Source organism: Aricia agestis, chromosome Z (assembly GCF_905147365.1).
Source record: "Aricia agestis chromosome Z, ilAriAges1.1, whole genome shotgun sequence".
Taxonomy (NCBI): Eukaryota; Metazoa; Arthropoda; class Insecta; order Lepidoptera; family Lycaenidae; genus Aricia; species Aricia agestis.
The window spans coordinates 12,986,982-13,006,532 of NC_056428.1; the positions used below are offsets into that span (position 1 = coordinate 12,986,982).

Here is a 19,551-nt window from a genome sequence, read left to right on the forward strand (position 1 = left end):
TCTGCACAATACTGATGTCAACGAACGCCGGTACAGTCAGACACTCATATTCTAATATTTTGTGTGCTGCAGCCTTCAGGGTCGGATTAGAATAGCACATGTAGCTAGTGTGCTATGGGCGCCGCGCTATTGAGGCCCCTCGGCATAGCATCTGCTCGCGGTCTGTTGACTTGAAAACGTCCAAATACTTTTCAAACGTAAAAGAAATTAGCTCTCAAACTATGTTTACTCGTGTTGACAATAATTCTGCTGTTAAAAATTTAAATATCTAAGGCTTCAGTTAGATTTTAGCCGTTATTTTGAGAAATTTGATATGGAATAAGTATTCTTTTTATCCCGGAAAAATTTACGGTTTAGGCGCAATAAAGGTGAGATAAAAATTAAAACAAAATATAAGAGAGCAAACTGGGAATTGGGAATTGGGATTGAATGCTTGCCCTCTCACCCCGCAACTCTCTCCGCTCCACGTTTAGATATGAAACTCATGAGCAATAGCGACAGATTGCTGCTATTTATTATCGGGAAATAATAAAACGAGCGAAGAAAAAATTACTTTGCGACTGATGATGAACATACTGTTTTAATAACATGAGCGGTATTAATTTGACTAAGCGAAAAATAAACTAAACTTACGACTAATATTGATTTATAATAAAATCCAGAACGAGCTTACAAAATGTGGGTTGCGATTAATCTATTTCAGATATTAAAATTCTATCCGAGCGACCGTATTACTAAGTGAGCGACTGGAAATACATAGCGGGCAACTTCAATATTAAATATAGATTCAATTTTTCTAAGTGAGGTTATTTATTAAGAGCTACTAAAAAGTTCATTTTGAGCAAACTTTTGTGAGCTGCTTAATTAATGATAATTGGTTTCTGATATTCTATTTGAGCTTTATATTTTATATTTTGATACGTGTTTTAATGAAAACTACATATTGTTAAATGCGTGCGAATTCGAATGGGGGCGGGGCGACGAATCGTTACAGTCAGGCGAGTTGGGCTGCGGACCAATACGACTTTTTTGGGTTAGGGTAGATGGCTAAGGCGGGAGCGTAGCGCAGCGAAGCTCCTGCCTTAGACATCGTGGTTATTTTTTGTAAACCACCTAGAAGTAGGAGCCCCGTGTAGCGGGGCTCCTACTCGAATATACGTCGAATCATAATTGAAGCCAGTTGTTGTTTTTTTGGTATAGGTCGCCATTAAAATTTTACCCATTTCTTTGACGTTGCGTTAAGAATTATAATTTGTGTAATTTATTAATGATTTTTATATATAAACGAGGTTTACTCCCCTCTCCCCCCTCCTCCCCTGCCCCCTAAATCGTTGGGTATGATTCTAAACTTTTACCGTTATATAATTTAAGTTCCTACAAATAGAACAATACACATTTTGGGATCATCAAATCAAAGTATGAAATCCTTTCTATCTCTGTTAGCTATCTTCACATATAAGCTGTTTTCACATATAAAATTGTTGTTCCTCTTATCCAAATGAAGTTACTCACAAAAAATTTGCTTGATACTAATAAAAAATTGTTCTATCCCTGTCCGTAGTAGTCCCTGAATATAAGTGTTTCATCAAATAGTTATTTCATATTCATTTTTTTCTTTTAATGTGTGCTCATTATACTCTGCTCATTAGTGTATTTTTCAAAGTGGTTTTTGGTATTCGAAACACTTCATTTAAAATAAAATGCCGCTCAGTATAAAAATTACATTTGCCAAATATTTAAAAAAATGCAGGACGTAACGTTGACACTCAAACAGATATTAGGTCGCTCAAAAATTATAAAGCTGCTCATTTTGTATTTTAAGTAACTCAAATAAATAATTTCTAAGTTGCTGTTCTGTTAATTTCTCATCACTCACTCTCAATCGCTCAAATAGTAATTCTATAACCCAAATTTAGTAATTTTGACACCTAAAATTGTAATTTACAGTCACTCGATTAAATACTACCCTTTATTATCTCTAGTCCGTTCTTATTTGTTATTCTTCTTGTTTGTTATTAAACAAACACAGCCTCTTACTACGTAGTCGGCTAACCGCACTCTACTATTTTTCTATCCGACGTTACCCTCGTGTAATGGGAGTCATTAGACAAATGCGAGCTGACAATGAGCAGCCTGCAGGCTGCACGGCACTACGCCAGCCTGACACAGCCTTCAGGAAATTTCATTTGTACTATTGTGTAGTGGTTAGGGGTTAGAGATTCATACACAGCTTTATTAATTTTGTGCACTAAAATAATATGAGAACACAATGTTTTGCGTTGAGCAAGGCTGCATTGATGCTGAATCTATTTTATGAAGGCCAGATAAACGACAATTCATCCGAAATGAGCGGCTATCTCGACATTTTATTTTATGCTCACCATTAGGTATAACGTACAACTTCATTAGTGTACGTAAGAACTGCATCCATATAAAATATAATTATGCTCTTGGTATGTTTATGATTTATCAAATCCATTAATTCTGGGATTCCCAATTTTTTTCAGCCTGCGGCGCGGCGCAGTTACACGACGCAATATTTTGTCACGGCGCCCTATTCTACCTCGTAAAGAATTCACTTTGAAAGTAGCAGCACTGAAAGGCCAACTTTTTTTTCACACACATTCCGGAAAATGTGTACTTATAGTATTATTTTGTGATATATATATTTGGTATTTATGTATAGTATTATTGTATATATATGTATATTTATTTATATATTTATAATAATATAATATTTGTATTCTTTTGTCTGCGCATGCACACTTATCTCTTCCACAATTTTCACCTTCGCTCGTGGTTGCCTGGAAGAGATTGCTACCTAGTAATAAGGCCGCCATTGTGACACCTATGTAAAATCTTGTTTAAATTGTTTGTATTCTCTATGTATTGTGTGCACAATAAAGAATATTTGAATTGAATTGAATTGAAAATGTTCTGACGTGACAAAATAAAATACGAAAACATAGACGTATTATTTTCAGTCTTATCGTCCCTCTAGTCTCGTTATGCAAGTTAACCTAGTAAGAACTAACCAACGCAATAATGCTTAAATGTATACTAATACTAGCGACCCGCCCCGGCTTCGCACGGGTATAAAATATATAGCCACTGAAAAAAATATTAAAATCGATTCAGCAGTTTTGATTTATATTCATTATTCGTGTCACTTTAAAACCTTCCCTGGGCTTCTACGAATATTTTAAGACTAAAATCAGCCCAATCCGTTCAGCCGTTTTCGAGTTTTAGCATTACTAACACAATTGAAAATCCATTTTTATATATATATATATATATATATATATATATATATATATATATATATATATATATATATATATATATATATATATATATATATATATATATATATATATATATATATATATATATATATATATATATATATATATATATATATATATATATATATATATATAAATTTGTGTATTTTAGGTTTAGTGGTATTAAAGTTCAAATTGACTTTTAAGCATTATCACAAATCTTTTGTATGAGAGTATAGAAAAGTGTTGTTTTTAGACTTTTTCAGAAAATTAATTTTTTTTAATAATTTTTCTCTCCGTAAGAATCATCCTCGTACTTCCAGGAAGATTTAAAAAAAAGAATTAGGGAAATCGGTCCAACCGTTCTCGAGTTTTGCGTTTAGCAACACATTCAGCGACTCATTTTTATATTATAGACTAGCTGTCCCGGTGAACTTCGTGTCACTTTAAGACCTTCCCTGGGCTTGTTTTTATTATTATTATTATTATTATTATTACGAACATTTTAAGACTAAAATTAGCCCAACCCGTTCAGCCGTTTTCGAGTTTTAGCGTTACTAACATAATTAAAAATCCATTTTTATATATTTTACTTTTAAGTATTATCACAAATCTTTTAAACGGGAGTATAGAAAAGTGTTGTTTTTTGACTTTTTTAGGAAATTAAATGTTTTTTAGAATTTTTCTCTCCGTAAGAACCATCCTCGTACTTCAAGGAATATTTAAAAAAAAGAATTAGCGAAATCGGTCCAACCATTCTCGAGTTTTGCGCTTAGCAACACATTCAGCGACTCATTTTTATATTATAGATTATAAATGCGAAAGCATCTCTGTCTGTCTTTCTTGCTTTCACACCAAAACTACTGAATCGATTGTAATGAAATTTTGTACACAGATAGTCTAAAGCCTGAGAAAGGACATAGGCATAAATAAAGTTCAATTTAAAATAATGAAATATTATGTGCACAGTGCACAGCTGTTTTGGGTATTTTGATTTAAGGGGTACTAGGGTTTTAAAAAGCTTTTAAATTTGACAACAATTTTGTTAACAAAGCGCGCTATAAAATGAAGTTCACGCGGACGAAGTCGCGGGCAACAGCTAGTAAATTATAATTATCGCGTTCCACTAGCTATACAAAGTACAAACGCTAACGCTCAATACAGCGCATTATGAAGTTTAGTGTTTTGAGCGGAGAAAAGTAAAAAAAACATATTTTTTTATACAATACTAACATTTCTATGAATATTTAATCATATTTTAATAACCAAACCACATACTTAGCATATTGTCACATAAAGGTAACAATACAGCGTTAAAGTAAAAAAAAAAAAGGAGAGACGAAAATTAGTATTTTATAAGAAAACATTAACATTAACCTTTCATTTAAAACAATTTCTTTTTCAATTGAAGTATTTCATTTTTTTTTTGATATAGGTACATATATTTACTTATATTAAAATTATTATTTCTAATGAAATAACAATAAGTATGAAGTTTTATTGTCTCTCCTCTTTCCTGAAAACTTTTCGAACATGGCTTTCGTGGTATTGTTACGTTAAAAAAACTAGAACGCCCACTTCGACCCAGCTTCTATGATGGATCGTTTTGAGCGTTGCCTGTTCACGCGGACGAAGTCGCGGGCAACAGCTAGTAAATTATAATTATCGCGTTCCACTAGCTATACAAAGTACAAACGCTAACACTCAATACAGCGGATTATGAAGTTTAGTGTTTTGAGCGGAGAAAAGTAAAAAAAACATATTTTTTTATACAATACTAACATTTCTATGAATATTGAATCATATTTTAATAACCAAACCACATACTTAGCATATTGTCACATAAAGGTAACAATACAGCGTTTAAGTAAAAAAAAAGGAGAGACGAAAATTAGTATTTTATAAGAAAACATTAACATTAACCTTTCATTTAAAACAATTTCTTTTTCAATTGAAGTATTTCATTTAATTTTATTTGATATAGGTACATATATTTATATTAAAATTTTTATTTCTAATGAAATAACAATAAGTATGAAGTTTTATTGTCTCTCCTCTTTCCTGAAAACTTTTCGAACATGGCTTTCGTGGTATTGTTACGTTAAAAAAACTAGAACGCCCACTTCGACCCAGCTTCTATGATGGATCGTTTTGAGCGTTGCCTGTTCACGCGGACGAAGTCGCGGGCAACAGCTAGTAAATTATAATTATCGCGTTCCACTAGCTATACAAAGTACAAACGCTAACGCTCAATACAGCGCATTATGAAGTTTAGTGTTTTGAGCGGAGAAAAGTAAAAAAAACATATTTTTTTATACAATACTAACATTTCTATGAATATTTAATCATATTTTAATAACCAAACCACAAACTTAGCATATTGTCACATAAAGGTAACAATACAGCGTTAAAGTAAAAAAAAAAAAGGAGAGACGAAAATTAGTATTTTATAAGAAAACATTAACATTAACCTTTCATTTAAAACAATTTCTTTTTCAATTGAAGTATTTCATTTTTTTTGATATAGGTACATATATTTACTTATATTATTAAAATTATTATTTCTAATGAAATAACAATAAGTATGAAGTTTTATTGTCTCTCCTCTTTCCTGAAAACTTTCCGAACATGGCTTTCGTGGTATTGTTACGTTAAAAAAACTAGAACGCCCACTTCGACCCAGCTTCTATGATGGATCGTTTTGAGCGTTGCCTGAGCGAAAATTAGAGCGCCGCGATTAAAACGACCGCGGTCGCCAAGTGGAACGGCGGAATCGGTATTGTGAGCGTTTTGATCAATTTTATCGTTAAGTAGAACGTAGGCAATATTATAGCAAGCATGATAATATGACGGTTGTCCGTAGACTTCACTTAATTAACAACGGATGTGAGGAAAATGATAATTTCCACCAAAAGTATTCTCAGGGGGTGACCTATCTGAAGGGGTCAAGCGAGGTCAAAAGTCAACGGGGGGTCAAAAGAGGAGGCACCGGGGGTGCAAGGCTGTAGGCCTACTACGAAACCGTTTTGAGACTCAAACAATCGGGCGAGAATGCCGCATCCTGCTCTAACAACGTCATTTCACGTTTGTTAGAGTAGGATGAGGCATTCTCGTTGGATTGTTTGAGTCTCAAAACGGTTTCGTGGTACAAGCCCTGGATCCGGCTACTTACCAGAGTCCGATAAGAGTGTATCAGAAATTATATTAGTATCGTCACTCACATAACACTTAACTTTTTAATTAAAATTGTATAAAACGTAGGTATGTTGCTTAATATTTTCTTAAAACTAATTTTGGCATTTTGGCGTGGTGAAATACATTTATCAGAGTAGGTTTTAATTTTGATTTTGTAGATTTCACAATAAAACATGTTTTAAATTAAATAAATGTCAAATAATAAAAAAAAAGGTGTTATAGCTATAAACATAAAATGAATCTTTAACTTTAGAGCCTCTATCCCTAACCCGCGGAACCGCCGCGCGCCGGGGCTTTATTTGTGGCCCGCGTGATATTAAACAATTTTGAAATTCACGTCCACCGAAGTCTACGTGATAGTCGTTAAATTTTTCCACTTTACTTCATTATAATTATATAATAATCGTTAATTTTTAAGAATGTTATTTTTTTAACCCTAAAAAATTTTTGTTGCAGCCCCAAACCAAAACATGTTTGTGGCCCGCACGAAAAAAAGTTTGGGGACCACTGCTTTACAGCATTTTGAAAGGACAATATTTATAATATTTAAAATCGTCTTTTGTAACCCAATAAAAAAAAACTAAAATTTTTCATAACATTTTTTCAAATTACTGTATTTTAATTTTTAACACAATTTCAATTTTAGAAGCTTTTTATAGTCGGTTAATTTGGTGTAATAAAAGTACATCAGCTAGTTATGCCCACAAAGCTTCGCTTTTGTAATTTTAAATGGAACAAAAAATAACACAAAGTTAACAGTTGTGTGGGTGAGCGTACGCCTCGGGCGAGCAGTCCGCAAAGAAATAATAACACAATTTGGTCAAAGCCAACAGGTAAATGCGGAAATCATTGTTCAGAAGTCAGAACACGTACGGCGAGCAACATAGACTAGCATTTTTTTAAATTGTGTACAAAAGCCTCTTCAATGTTGGTATTCAGATTAATATTTCGTACCTTCTTTAAAGTTTTCAGATTAATGTTTCATAGCAGGAAACATGAATCTGAAAACTACTGCCATATACTTATGCCGTATCAATTATACAGGAGCCTCAGGCCACAGGGCCAACGTGCGCAAGAAAAAAATTTTGATTTCAAGAAAGGCAACCCTTCCTAAGGGTAAAACAAAATTTTATATGGGGCCCCACCAAGGCACATTACGCTTCTGTTTCGTAGTTTCGTTTAACTAAAATTATAAATGCGAAAGTGTATCTATCTGTCTTCTTCACGCATAAAAACTAATTAATAACTAAAGATCGCTTCAGCTAGTGCGTGGTGACTGGTGATATTTGGTACATAAATACTTAGAAGTTAGAGTGTTTGAAAAGGACTTACGAATGTTATTATCAAGGCAAAATACATATACGGCTATACACGGCTTAAATACGGCTACCAAGCGATAAACTCATTCCTTCGTAACGAAGTTCTGGTAAAATATAATTAATACACATAACACAATGAAATCACAGATTTGTGTATTTAAAATGTAGACACCACAGATACCATACAAGTACTAATATTAAAAGTTTGTGAGTTTATGAGTGTATATGTTTATTACTTCTTCATGTGTAAACACAGGCTACTTTATATTGCGGAAAAATAACAATTTATTTTCCCCAATAAACCAGCCTGCACACTGCACAGCCAGTATGTTCTATAAAACACACACGCTAAATCACACGCAACGTATCGATGTCTGCTTTTGGACAAAACAATCTTGGGGTCCTTTTATCTTGTGCAGTCGAGCGAACACCACAACATGGGAACACCAGACCCCAACGAACACAATGCTGGAAAGACAAATGTCTAGCAGATGCTAATTACTGGTACACCTAGGTATAGTTCGCAATCAGGGAGCTGGCTCTACGTAGGATTTTTAACCCCGAAGAAAGCAGAGGGGAATAAGAAACGTGTCTATGTGTCTGTCTGATTTCCGAGGAATTAAGACGTGAAATTGAATAAATAAAATATTATGTATTTCGATAACTACTTTTGTTTCTAGATATTTTTCGTAATCAAACGCAGAACTATGCTAAGGTCTAGGTAGAAAATATCCCGAAGTAAGCAGAGGGATGTGTGTTATAAGATTCGTATTTGTCTGTTTGTGTATCCGTCCATCTTAGCTCCTGTAACGAAATTTTGGGATGCTTCGATCTAAAATAAGTAAGTATACAGGGAGTAACAAAAATAAGTGATAATACTTTAGGGTGTGTACGTGTTCCTTGTAGAGAGTTCACTGTGAAAGTAGCATCGCTGGAAGACCAAAATTTTTTTTCACTTTTGTATGGGGAAACTCGTGACGCTCGGACCCTTGCCCATACAAAAGTGTAAAAAAAATTTCGTCTTTTAGAGCTGCTACTTTCACAGTAAACTCTTTACAAGGAACACGTACACACCCTAAAATATTATCACTTATTTTTGTTACACACTGTATAAACCGATAAAGACTAATTTTTAAAATAAGGATAAGAATCTTGTCGTATTTTATAGTTTACAAGTATAAAGTAGTAGTAGTAGTAGTAGTAGTAGTAGTACCTAGTAGTAGTAGTAGTAGTAGTAGTAGTAGTAGTAGTAGTAGTAGTAGTAGTAGTAGTAGTAGTAGTAGTAGTAGTAGTAGTAGTAGTAGTAGTAGTAGTAGTAGTAGTAGTAGTAGTAGTAGTAGTAGTAGTAGTAGTAGTAGTAGTAGTAGTAGTAGTAGAAGTAGTAGTAGTAGTAGTAGAAGTAGTAAGTAGTAACTAGTAGTATATTATCTGAAAAGTTCTACGTGACAATAGTAGGCGCTGATAAATGTTATGGTAGTAATATTAGTATGCACTATACAACATAGTTACGCTTACAAATTAGGTAATAAACAGTTTAACTGCCAAATTAATCAACGCCCGTAAAGTTAATTGTTGATTAAATCATAGTGCTCTTCTACTTTTCATATTCAGAATAAACGAAAATACGTTAATATTCTGACAGACAATTAACACTAACAGGCGTTGGTGAAATGTATGTCTAAGATTACTGAAAGTAAATTTTATGAGTCTGGTGCACATTTTATAATTTATGTACCTCACTGCTCAGACTAATAAAATCTAAATGAAAACAGGTTGAGTGAATAATAAAACTTTTATCATTTTTATGTCTGCAGTGAAAATAAATAGAATGCGTCAACACATTTGCATTTTCTAGCGGGAAACTCTTTGAAAACGTCATTAAAATAAATTGAAACAACCGAGTTCACGCAGCGACTAGCGAGCTTCTAGCGAGATTACGCCTGTGACTTGCAAATGTTTATCAATAGCGCACGCCGAATCGCACAATAATTCATTCATCGCTTTCCCTACAACGCCGAACGCGGCTCACGAGCCCGAGAAGATATTATAATATGTACTCCAATTTGTCGACGCATCGATTCCGGTGCGTCGAAGGATTTTTTATCGCACACGATAAGCTTTTGAGTCTACTCGTAAAATAAAAACTTTCACTAGCGAAGTCGGAGTAAGCTCGAAAGCTCCGCGGCCCCGCGCCGCGATCAGTCTGCCGGCGGCTCTCGACCGGTCCACACGTATCGTTGCCGCTCGAAGTTCGCGCGCGAGTAACAGCGAGCATGCTCGCCCGAGCGCTGGCCCTGCTCGCCACCGCGGCCCTGGCTCTCGCGGCCGGCCCCCCGGACCCCTGCTACGAGGACGGGCGCCCGCGCCGCTGCATTCCGGACTTCGTCAACGCCGCCTTCGGCGCCCCCGTCGCCGCCTCGTCCGCGTGCGGCCGCCGCGGGCCCGAGCGGCTGTGCGACCCGCCCGGCGACCTGCCACCCGACGCCGCCTGCCGCGTGTGCGACGCCGCGCGCTCCGACCGCCGCCACCCCCCCGCGCACCTCACCGACCTCAACAACCCGCCCGACGTCACCTGCTGGCGCTCCGCCGCGCTGCCGCCCGCCACCTCCGACTCGCCGCCCGACAACGTCTCGCTCACCCTCTCCCTCGGCAAGAAGTACGAGCTGACGTACGTGAGCCTGCAGTTCTGCCCGAAGGCGGCGCGCCCCGACTCGGTGGCGATCTACAAGAGCGCGGACTACGGGGCGACCTGGCAGCCGTTCCAGTTCTACTCGAGCCAGTGCCGGCGCGTGTACGGGCGGCCGAACCGCGCGACGGTGACGACGGCCAACGAGCAGGAGGCGCGCTGCTCCGACTCGCACCGCCCGGAGGGGCCGGGCGCGGGCGCGGGCCGGCTGGCCTTCAGCACGCTGGAGGGCCGGCCGAGCGCGGCCAACTTCGACGTGTCGCCGGTACTGCAGGACTGGGTGACGGCGACGGACGTGCGCGTGGTGTTCAACCGCCTGCACATGGGCGAGGGCGCGCCGGGCTCGCAGGCGGCGGCCGGCTCGCAGCACTACGCGGTGTCGGACTTCGCGGTGGGCGGGCGCTGCAAGTGCAACGGGCACGCGTCGCGCTGCGTCGCCGGCGACGGCGGCCAGCTGGCCTGCGACTGCCGCCACAACACCGCCGGCCGCGACTGCGAGCGCTGCAAGCCCTTCCACTTCGACCGCCCCTGGGGACGCGCTACGGCGAGAGATGCCAACGAGTGCAAAGGTCAGCTCTAGCATAAGGCAGATGCGATAGACTTAACTAGAATAGAGGAGACTAGATGGAGACCAATAACCGTCTTAAATAGTAGTCATGGCAAATGGACAATGGTCTGGACTAGACTTAATTCTTGGTTAAATATCAGCTAATGTTTAGCCCCAATTTCACCAACGTCTGTTAGTGTTAACAGCTTGTTAAATTGTCATGTCTTCTCTTTCATTCATAAGAAAACGAAAGAGGTAACGTGATACTAATTCGAGCGTTAACTTTAACAGTCGTTGGTGAAATTGGGGCTTAACCAATGATAACCTGGAGGATAACCTAGGTTATTCTCTAGGTTAGAGCGAGAAGATTTAAGTCGCTGTAATTATGCTTTAGTCGTTATAAGAAGAGAGAGTCATCAGTAGCAGATAGTTTATTATGCTTATCCTAAAAATGTAGAGCTTATAATTTAGGGCCCCTCCACACAACGTTTTTTTATGCTCGTTTGGATCGATACTCGATACAAACGCTAGTTGAACGCTCAGCAAACGGAAGGAAGCCGACACGTTTTAAACTTTATATATATCTGCCAAAACGCGATGAAAACACGCAGAAGACGAGTGCATCAGAAACGCGCGTCGTCAGTGCACAAAAAATACGTCGTGCGGAAAGGCCCTTAGATGAGTATTGCTTTGCAATAAACATAGAGTAATCGAAAAAATATGAAGATTAATTACTGTCCAGTGTTTCGGCATTAAAAAAACGCTAGGGCAAATTTTGCAACGTGCGAAGATATTTTAGTGTATTCTAGAAATGTATAGCTTACGAAATAATTAATTTTATTACAAGACTAGCTATCCCGGCAAGTTGTTTAGCGGTTATCTTGCTATATGATTACGTAGTACTTATAATATCTCAAACCTCAATGCATAATGTAATATAATTATTTGTATTTAATAACTAAATCCTCGTAAAATTATTTCTTGAACTATTCATTTATACTGGCAAGTTCGAATGATCCTTTAAACTCGTATTCTGGGGACCGATCGAACAAATTACCAATCGACCTATCGAGGTGTTCCTGCCATAGACTAAATTTTGCGTTCCGTTTCGGCATTAAAAAAACTCTTGGACAAATTTTGCAACGTGCGAAGATATTTATGTGTATTCTAGTAAATAAAGCTTACAAAATAATTGATTTTATAATATCACTAGCTATTTTTGCGATTGTTTTGCAATATACTTATCTATATCATTTGTAGTTAACAGAGGCGGCGCAAGGCGTGGGCGGTGTGGGTTGCCCCGTCACTGGTAGTTAATACGAGATACAATAGCTTATCTATTGTTATCGCGGTCGCCGATGACCGCTTGGGGCTTGGAGTGTAATTTATTATCTAATGTAATGCCTAAGAATATAGCGGAGTCCACCAAATTCATTTCGACGCCCCCACGTGAGGTTTTTGCTGTTATGCGAATTTTGGCATCTAGAAGTCAAAATACATCATGTGAATTTTTTTCAGAATTTTTCTGTGGAAAGATATAAAAAATTATGTGTTTATTCCATAACAATACTTAAAATTGTATTTTACACCAAAAACTGGGCAATAGGCTATTGCGAAAAAATATGTCAAAACGAATTGACGATAAACGACTGTTGCATGACTATTCGGGTAAATAAATTGCTGCCTACTGCACACTTCCACTCCTGCGCATCTCACTTTCACACTCCTTCCACTCAGGTAGGCGCTGATCACCCGCCTCAGGTTCCCCAGACACCTAACTTCAGCTAACCGAACCTTTACAGCTGGCCACCAAGCATTGTCGAAGGCCCCCTTTGTGTCCAGCGATACCACAACAGAAATTTTCTCCCTATCTTATCTCTGATGTGGTTCAATAGCCTACAGAGGGCGTCTTCGTTGCACCTTTGGGGCATAAAGGCATATTGGTTGGGTTTTATTTTGGACAACTTGTAGAATCTGAGTCGGACGACCATCATATCGCGGTGATCATCTCAGTCCACTCACCTCCAGCCTCCAGTCTCAGACCAGCATCAGATCAGTCATCACAGAGGACAGGACCCAAGAGTCAGGAATTGTCAGACTTTCTTCATTAAAAAGAATAAGAAGTCCCTGGCTAGCTTTTTTGGATGTCTTAAGTCGATTAACTTCAACCCTTTGAGTCCTATTTTTGAGGAAAGAAGTCAAAAGGCTGAGTGCTGACTTGCTGAGTGATGAGAATTGGCGTACGAATTCCGCCATCGTAGAAATAACCGTTCCTACTCATTCGACTCGAGCGACCTTTGCACGGAATATTTCGAATGTGAAGTTTTGAGAATACGCAAACTGTGTTACATTCGTAAAAATCTCATAATTGGGTAATTTTTTCGAAGATGAGATTTTATCACATTCTGAGAATTGGCTTCCAGTTCAATAATCATAGGGTAAAAAATTAATTGAATAGTTGAACCACGTCCACGGTTCATTCGTACCCGGGGAGCCGGCTAGTTGTTCCTGATTTATCACTTTCATTATAAATACTGCTCTACATTTTTTTTCCTTTTCTTTTCTTCGCCCTAACTCACCTAAGTAAAAGAAATTGCTCGCATTAATATTAAAAGCCACTTCATTGTAGTCACAAGCTCGAGAAATTATAAGGTACAAAAAAGTAAGAAATAAAAAATATGTATAACGCGCAAAACTTCAATATGTTACCTATTAAATAATAAAATAAGAACATGACTGGTAATCTGGTAAATCATAAAACTGGTAAGCTAGAAGGTTAATTTATTTATTTTTATATGTAACGATCGTTTTAAATATAACAACCAGGCTATAGTATTCACTATTTAATATCAAGCTTTCTTACACAAATGATATAAAATTGTAGAGTTATATTTACAAACAAGCATAAGAAAGACCAAATAGAAACCCAATCCTCTACATGTTCCATACATTTATTTCAAGACCAAAACAACAAGCGTATTGAAACCATAAAGTTAATATACCTAGCGGAAGGAATATTAACTTAATGATTAAAACACAAGATATTAAATGTAGAGTTTATACAAGTAACGAGAGCGCAAGTGTTTTTAGTAGCCCTTATAATTTAGAATGAATAGTTAGTTGGTTATTTCAATGACCAATTTAATTATTGTATATTGTGCTATTATTTGTGTGTCCTTTAGTTTTCCTTAGCTGATTAATAAGATAACTATTGTAGGTAACACAAGTATTTAAATCAAATGACGTTCATAAAAAAAGAAATCACTCAAGTCTCACGGAACCTATCTTTTCCAGGAACAAAAACAATCTCCACACTAAATTACATCAAACACAGTTTAGCGACTTAAAGCAAAATGACATTTTTGCATATAATCTTACATTATAAATATGGATAGTAGAATAAAAGAAGCAAAGTTAGCTAAGGATACAGAAAGGTTATTGACAAATATTGCGTTCAACAGTTTCAACACAAACATAATATCATAGTAAACACACAAACGTAAATTTCCCCTAGGAAAGAGAGAACATAGACAAAGAGAAACCCGGGAGAGTTCTAATATAATTAATAAAACCCAGCTTGTTACAACAAATTATATCTAACGATGCAGCTTAAAATAACCAAACATTAGAGTCAAATTATACATTATACCAAACCAAATACTTATTAGACCCAACAAAAAGTTAATGTGAAAAGCAGAGTTAAGTACTGCTTTGAGTATTGTAATAGTTGGCTTATACCTCACGTGACCATATTTTCCTCAAAAAACGGGACATCTTGGAATCGCGAAATAAAAAAAATATATGCATGGCACTCGGGGCTGCCGCGCTAAAGCTATTGAGGTTAGTCAACACGCATACGTGTAGTCGCACGCACACAAACACCGTGCCGCCGGAAATTCCTTACCGCTGTGCCGGTTGAAGTGAGGGATGTTAGGTTTATCGATACTGAATTTCTTGAATCCGTCGCCGCGCTCATAATCGCTATAAAAGCTATGCAATAGTTAAATAATAAAATGCCATCTATTAGCATAAGTTTTTAAGGGGGAGGGCGCAGGGTTCACGATTCTTCCCCAAATCTAGATTATCTTTCAGTAATCACTATGTGGTAGTTTCATTTCGACATTGCATCTATAACCAATTATATTATAATTTAAAAAAGTAAAGCTATCCGAGGCCCCTCTCAAAATCTCGTACGACCCCGTAAAATTTTAACCTGCGATTAGCACATTTTCAAGAAAGCATAGAAGCTTTATTAATTTTATCCATACAAAGCGCTAACCTTGCTAGATCTGTGATTTTATCTAGTGCAAAAAACATGGCATTTTCAGCACTTGTCAACCTGAAAGCGGGACCGTCCCGGCAAAAGTGGGACATATTATGGTCACGTTATTATACCGAGGCTGTCATTACTGCATCCGCTTAACATTTCTAATTCAGTGTTGCTAGCTCCGAAATCGTTCTTAATCGTATGCAGCCTGTGTTTATTTTGTGTGCTTCTACACTCATGAACTCTAAAATAGAATGTGGATTTAAAAAATCGTATATAATATGACAAGAATGTTAGGTTCAAATAATAAAGAATATTATAACGTAGGGCTGCTTGGTCCCTACTTATATGACTTAAGGTAGAGTTTAACTGTACCTAAAAACGCTAATAACAAATCTGCGTTGACAAAAATAATTTTAAAAATACTACGTAGAACTGCTTACTTATAATATGACTAGATAAAGTGATATATGCTAAAATTTATGTATTTATGTATGATGAAGAAAAAATAACGTAAAATACAATTTTTCTTATACTCGCATTGTCTAAGACTTAACTTAAATATTTTATCATAATATAAGTTAAGCATTTAAAGTTTTAATTACGACTCGTCTATAAAACAACCCCAGACAAACAGACACAAAAACAAAAGCAATATACCCAACAAGACATTAAAATACCTGTAACTCGACTTTATCGGGAACACGAATCGTAAAAGTAACGATTTTCCGTCGAGGTGTATGTCATAGTGATGGAATGTAGACCTAGTTTACTGTCATAAGTTCATAACCAATATTTTAGCGGAACACCTAGCCTAGCCAAATTATTATTAATAGATATCGTGACGAGTAAGTTCGTAAACAAATATTGCCAAAAAATCAAGCAATTTTCTTTTGGAAATGTGCCATGCAATGCTAATTCATGTGTCAAATCCTGGGCGTTTAGTCAGGCTTCGCTAGATGTTTGGGCAGAATCTTAGAGTATACATTAGCAAGCTATAGAGCGCGCGCATCGCTCGTTCCCCGTTGTGCCGATCGTAAGCAGAAGTTCTATAGATACTTGTCAAACGTATAACGCAAGTCTAGTGATGTTCCATGCGCCATCGTTTGACGCTTATAGGAAAATATGTTCACACTCGTGCTTACAGTTCATACCTTGTTAGAAGCACTCTATAGCTTGCTATAATGTTTACTCTATGGGCAGAATCTTTTCAATTGCGTTATTCGATTGGTTACTATATAAACTTATTTGACAGCTAATTGAAAGCGCCAGTGCACCAACTCTTGTCAAAAAACATAAGTGTTGTTCAAATGTTTTTTTTAAATTGGTCGCCTTTCTTTCTATCTTCTTCAATAATAGTAACTGAGCTGAAGTATCAGGTACCTACTACTAAGAGATGTTTCAATCAATCATACTGATTAATTTCTTGTCTATTTTTGAACTACTGAATAAATCAATTAAACTTTTTTCAGTAAGTGGGCATTAGGCTACTATGATGATATCTGCATAGTGTCTGTGTAGTCTACTTCGATCTAGCTGCTCCTAGATTAAGTAATGAATAATATAGTAGATTTCGTAAGAACGTAAATCAAGTTCTTCCGAACATGACATTAAACAGAGCAAAAATTCAAATTTTGTCGTAAATTTTACTTCTATTATGATCAAAAAGATTTACAAAGCATAAAACCAAATTTATGCCGCTAATAGAAATGTTTATATTATTAAATGTTTATGTGAGTTAATTTACATAATGTTAACATAAGCATATAATAAAAGAATTTCTTAATATTTTTCTATGTAACACCTTACATCAAAAGTGTTTAAAGTTTTATAGGTTTTGCTTTAAATAAAGAATCGTATTTAATTTATCTATACAAATAAAATAATCGTAAAGATTTTGACTGTTAGTTGTTGTTTGCCTTGGTTTAATACTGAATCTATACTAATATTATAAATGCGAAAGTATCTCTGTCTGTCTGTCTGTCTGTCTGTCTCGCTTTCACGCCAAAACTACTGAACCGATTGCAATGAAATTTTGTACACAGCTATTCTAGAGCCTGAGAAAGGACATAGGCTACATTTTGATGTGGGGAAATATCTTATTTCCATAAAAATATCGATGAAAATGAATTCGCATTGTAGTTCTTACATGTGACAGCAGATGTCGTTTTTATTGCCGATGGCTCCGTAGCTCATGTGGTTAAGCGCGTGGCCAGCGCTCATCCCGGGGGTCCTGGGTTCGAGTCCCGCAGGCGGAACAAAAAGTTTTCAATGTTTCTGGGTCTTGGATGTGTATTAAATATTATATAATAGTATCATAATAATATTTCAAAAATCTTAAATATATTTTATGTATAATGTTGTAAAAATTCCGGAAATATATCGATGCAATTGTGGCGGTACCCACAATTAGCCTAACATTCCTGCATCGCGCTATCGAAGTTTTCTGAGCGCGTCGGTATATATACGACAGTTGCGATGTATCACGTAGGTTTCGGCCTGACCGGGCATACCACCTCGCTCGGTCGGAAGATCTTCCTTTGGCCGCCACGTCATTATCCCACACAATGAACATATTTTTAGTTCTAATATATGACAAAGATGGCGTTTTATTTTTTACTTCATTGTAACATAGAACTAATCATACTTATTATGTTTTTGTTTATAGTTTTTAATTTTAACGTTAGAATATTATGTTTAATAATATTATCACTTGGTATAATAATAATCAATCTATCTTATCTTATAGAATTCCTACTGCATTTCTAATTATGTGACAACTTGACAACAGAAGGCGCTCTTAAATAAAGGAGTTCGAGTGTACCGTGTTAGCCTATATTCCATCCAGAAAATATATCAATGCAATGAACATTTTAATTCTAATATATGAAAACAGATGGCGTTTTATATTTTACTTCATTGTAACAGATTACAGAACTAATCATACCTACTTTATTATATTGTTTTTATTATTCATAACTAGCTGTTGCCCGCGACTTCGTCCGCGTGGACTTTAGTTTATAGCGCGCGGTGTCAACAAAATTTGTGTCAAATTTAAAAAAAAATTAAAACCCTGGTAAGTGGTACCCCTAGGGCCGCGCTACACCGGAATGGCAGCGCTTAAAGTGCTCGCTTCGCCGCTGCCATTCAAGTGTAGCGCGGCGTGAGCGCGGCCCTTAATTAATCAAAATACAGAGAAACAGCGGTGCAGTGTGCACATAATCTATACTAATATTATAAATGCGAAAGTATCTCTGTCTGTCTGTTTGTCTCGCTTTCACGCCAAACGCCAAAACTACCGAACTGATTGTAATGAAATTTTGTATACAGATAGTCTAAAGCCTGAAAAAAGACATAGGCTACTTTTTTACTGGAAAAAAGGGTTGTAAGGGGGGTGAAAATGCGTAAATTTGTTCAAATTAAGTTAGTTCCAAAAGTCATAATAGATGGCGCCGTGCGTCTTCTACATCGCGCTGACGCTTGCTCAAAAGTCTTTCTATAAGAGGTGGTATCATCTTACATCCAAGTTTCGATTTTTTCGATTGTTATATCTATTCTACGTTATTAAATAACTCAGTACTTTATCTATGCAGTGACGTAACTTTAAATCTATCAATCAAAGAGAATATAATCACTACGTTTTACTATCAATGATAAATAGTTTATGGGTAAAGTCATTGCTGGGCTAAATAAGCTTTAAAATTTGGCATAAAATATGAAGTTTAATATAAAAAAATGAAATACTTATTGTGTGCACACTGCACAGCTGTTTTGATTTAAGGGGTACCAGAGTTTTTTTATAAAAGCTTTTGACACAAATTTTGTTGACATCGCGCGCTATAAACTGAAGTCCACGCGGACGAAGTCGCGGGCAACAGCTAGTGCTTTTATATGGAAGGTAATAAAGTATGCATTAAACTTACTATGTAGTATTTACGCAGAATGATGTTAATAATTATAAATTAATGGTAAGTACTTATAATAGTAAAGAACTCAATTTTCATCGGTATAGATTATACTGTAAAACGATCAGAGCTAAGTGCTCTGATCGTTTTACGGTGTACTATAATCAAAAGTAATAAAGCAGCTTATTGTCAGATTGAGCATAATGATAATATTTAAATATATTTGCTATTTGCCAATGCCATCTTTCACGACGTACCAGGGTGCTATATAGGGTCTCGTTATTAATACCGAATGCAGAACCTTAAACGCTTAAATATATCTTCAACATTTATCAAATAATAATAATT

General features: G+C 36.6%; 1 protein-coding gene across 2 annotated transcripts in view; it reads left to right on the plus strand.

Moving 5' to 3' along the window:
* The first annotated feature begins 10,021 nt into the window (after positions 1–10,021).
* LOC121739167 (netrin-B-like) overlaps positions 10,022–19,551 on the plus strand; it is a 155,813-nt gene continuing 146,283 nt past the window's right edge. For both annotated transcript variants that reach the window (XM_042131510.1, XM_042131511.1), the window contains exon 1: positions 10,022–11,053. In XM_042131510.1, coding sequence (XP_041987444.1) covers positions 10,072–11,053 — 982 coding nt within the window. In that variant the 5' untranslated portion in view covers positions 10,022–10,071. The remainder of the gene's footprint in view (positions 11,054–19,551) is intronic.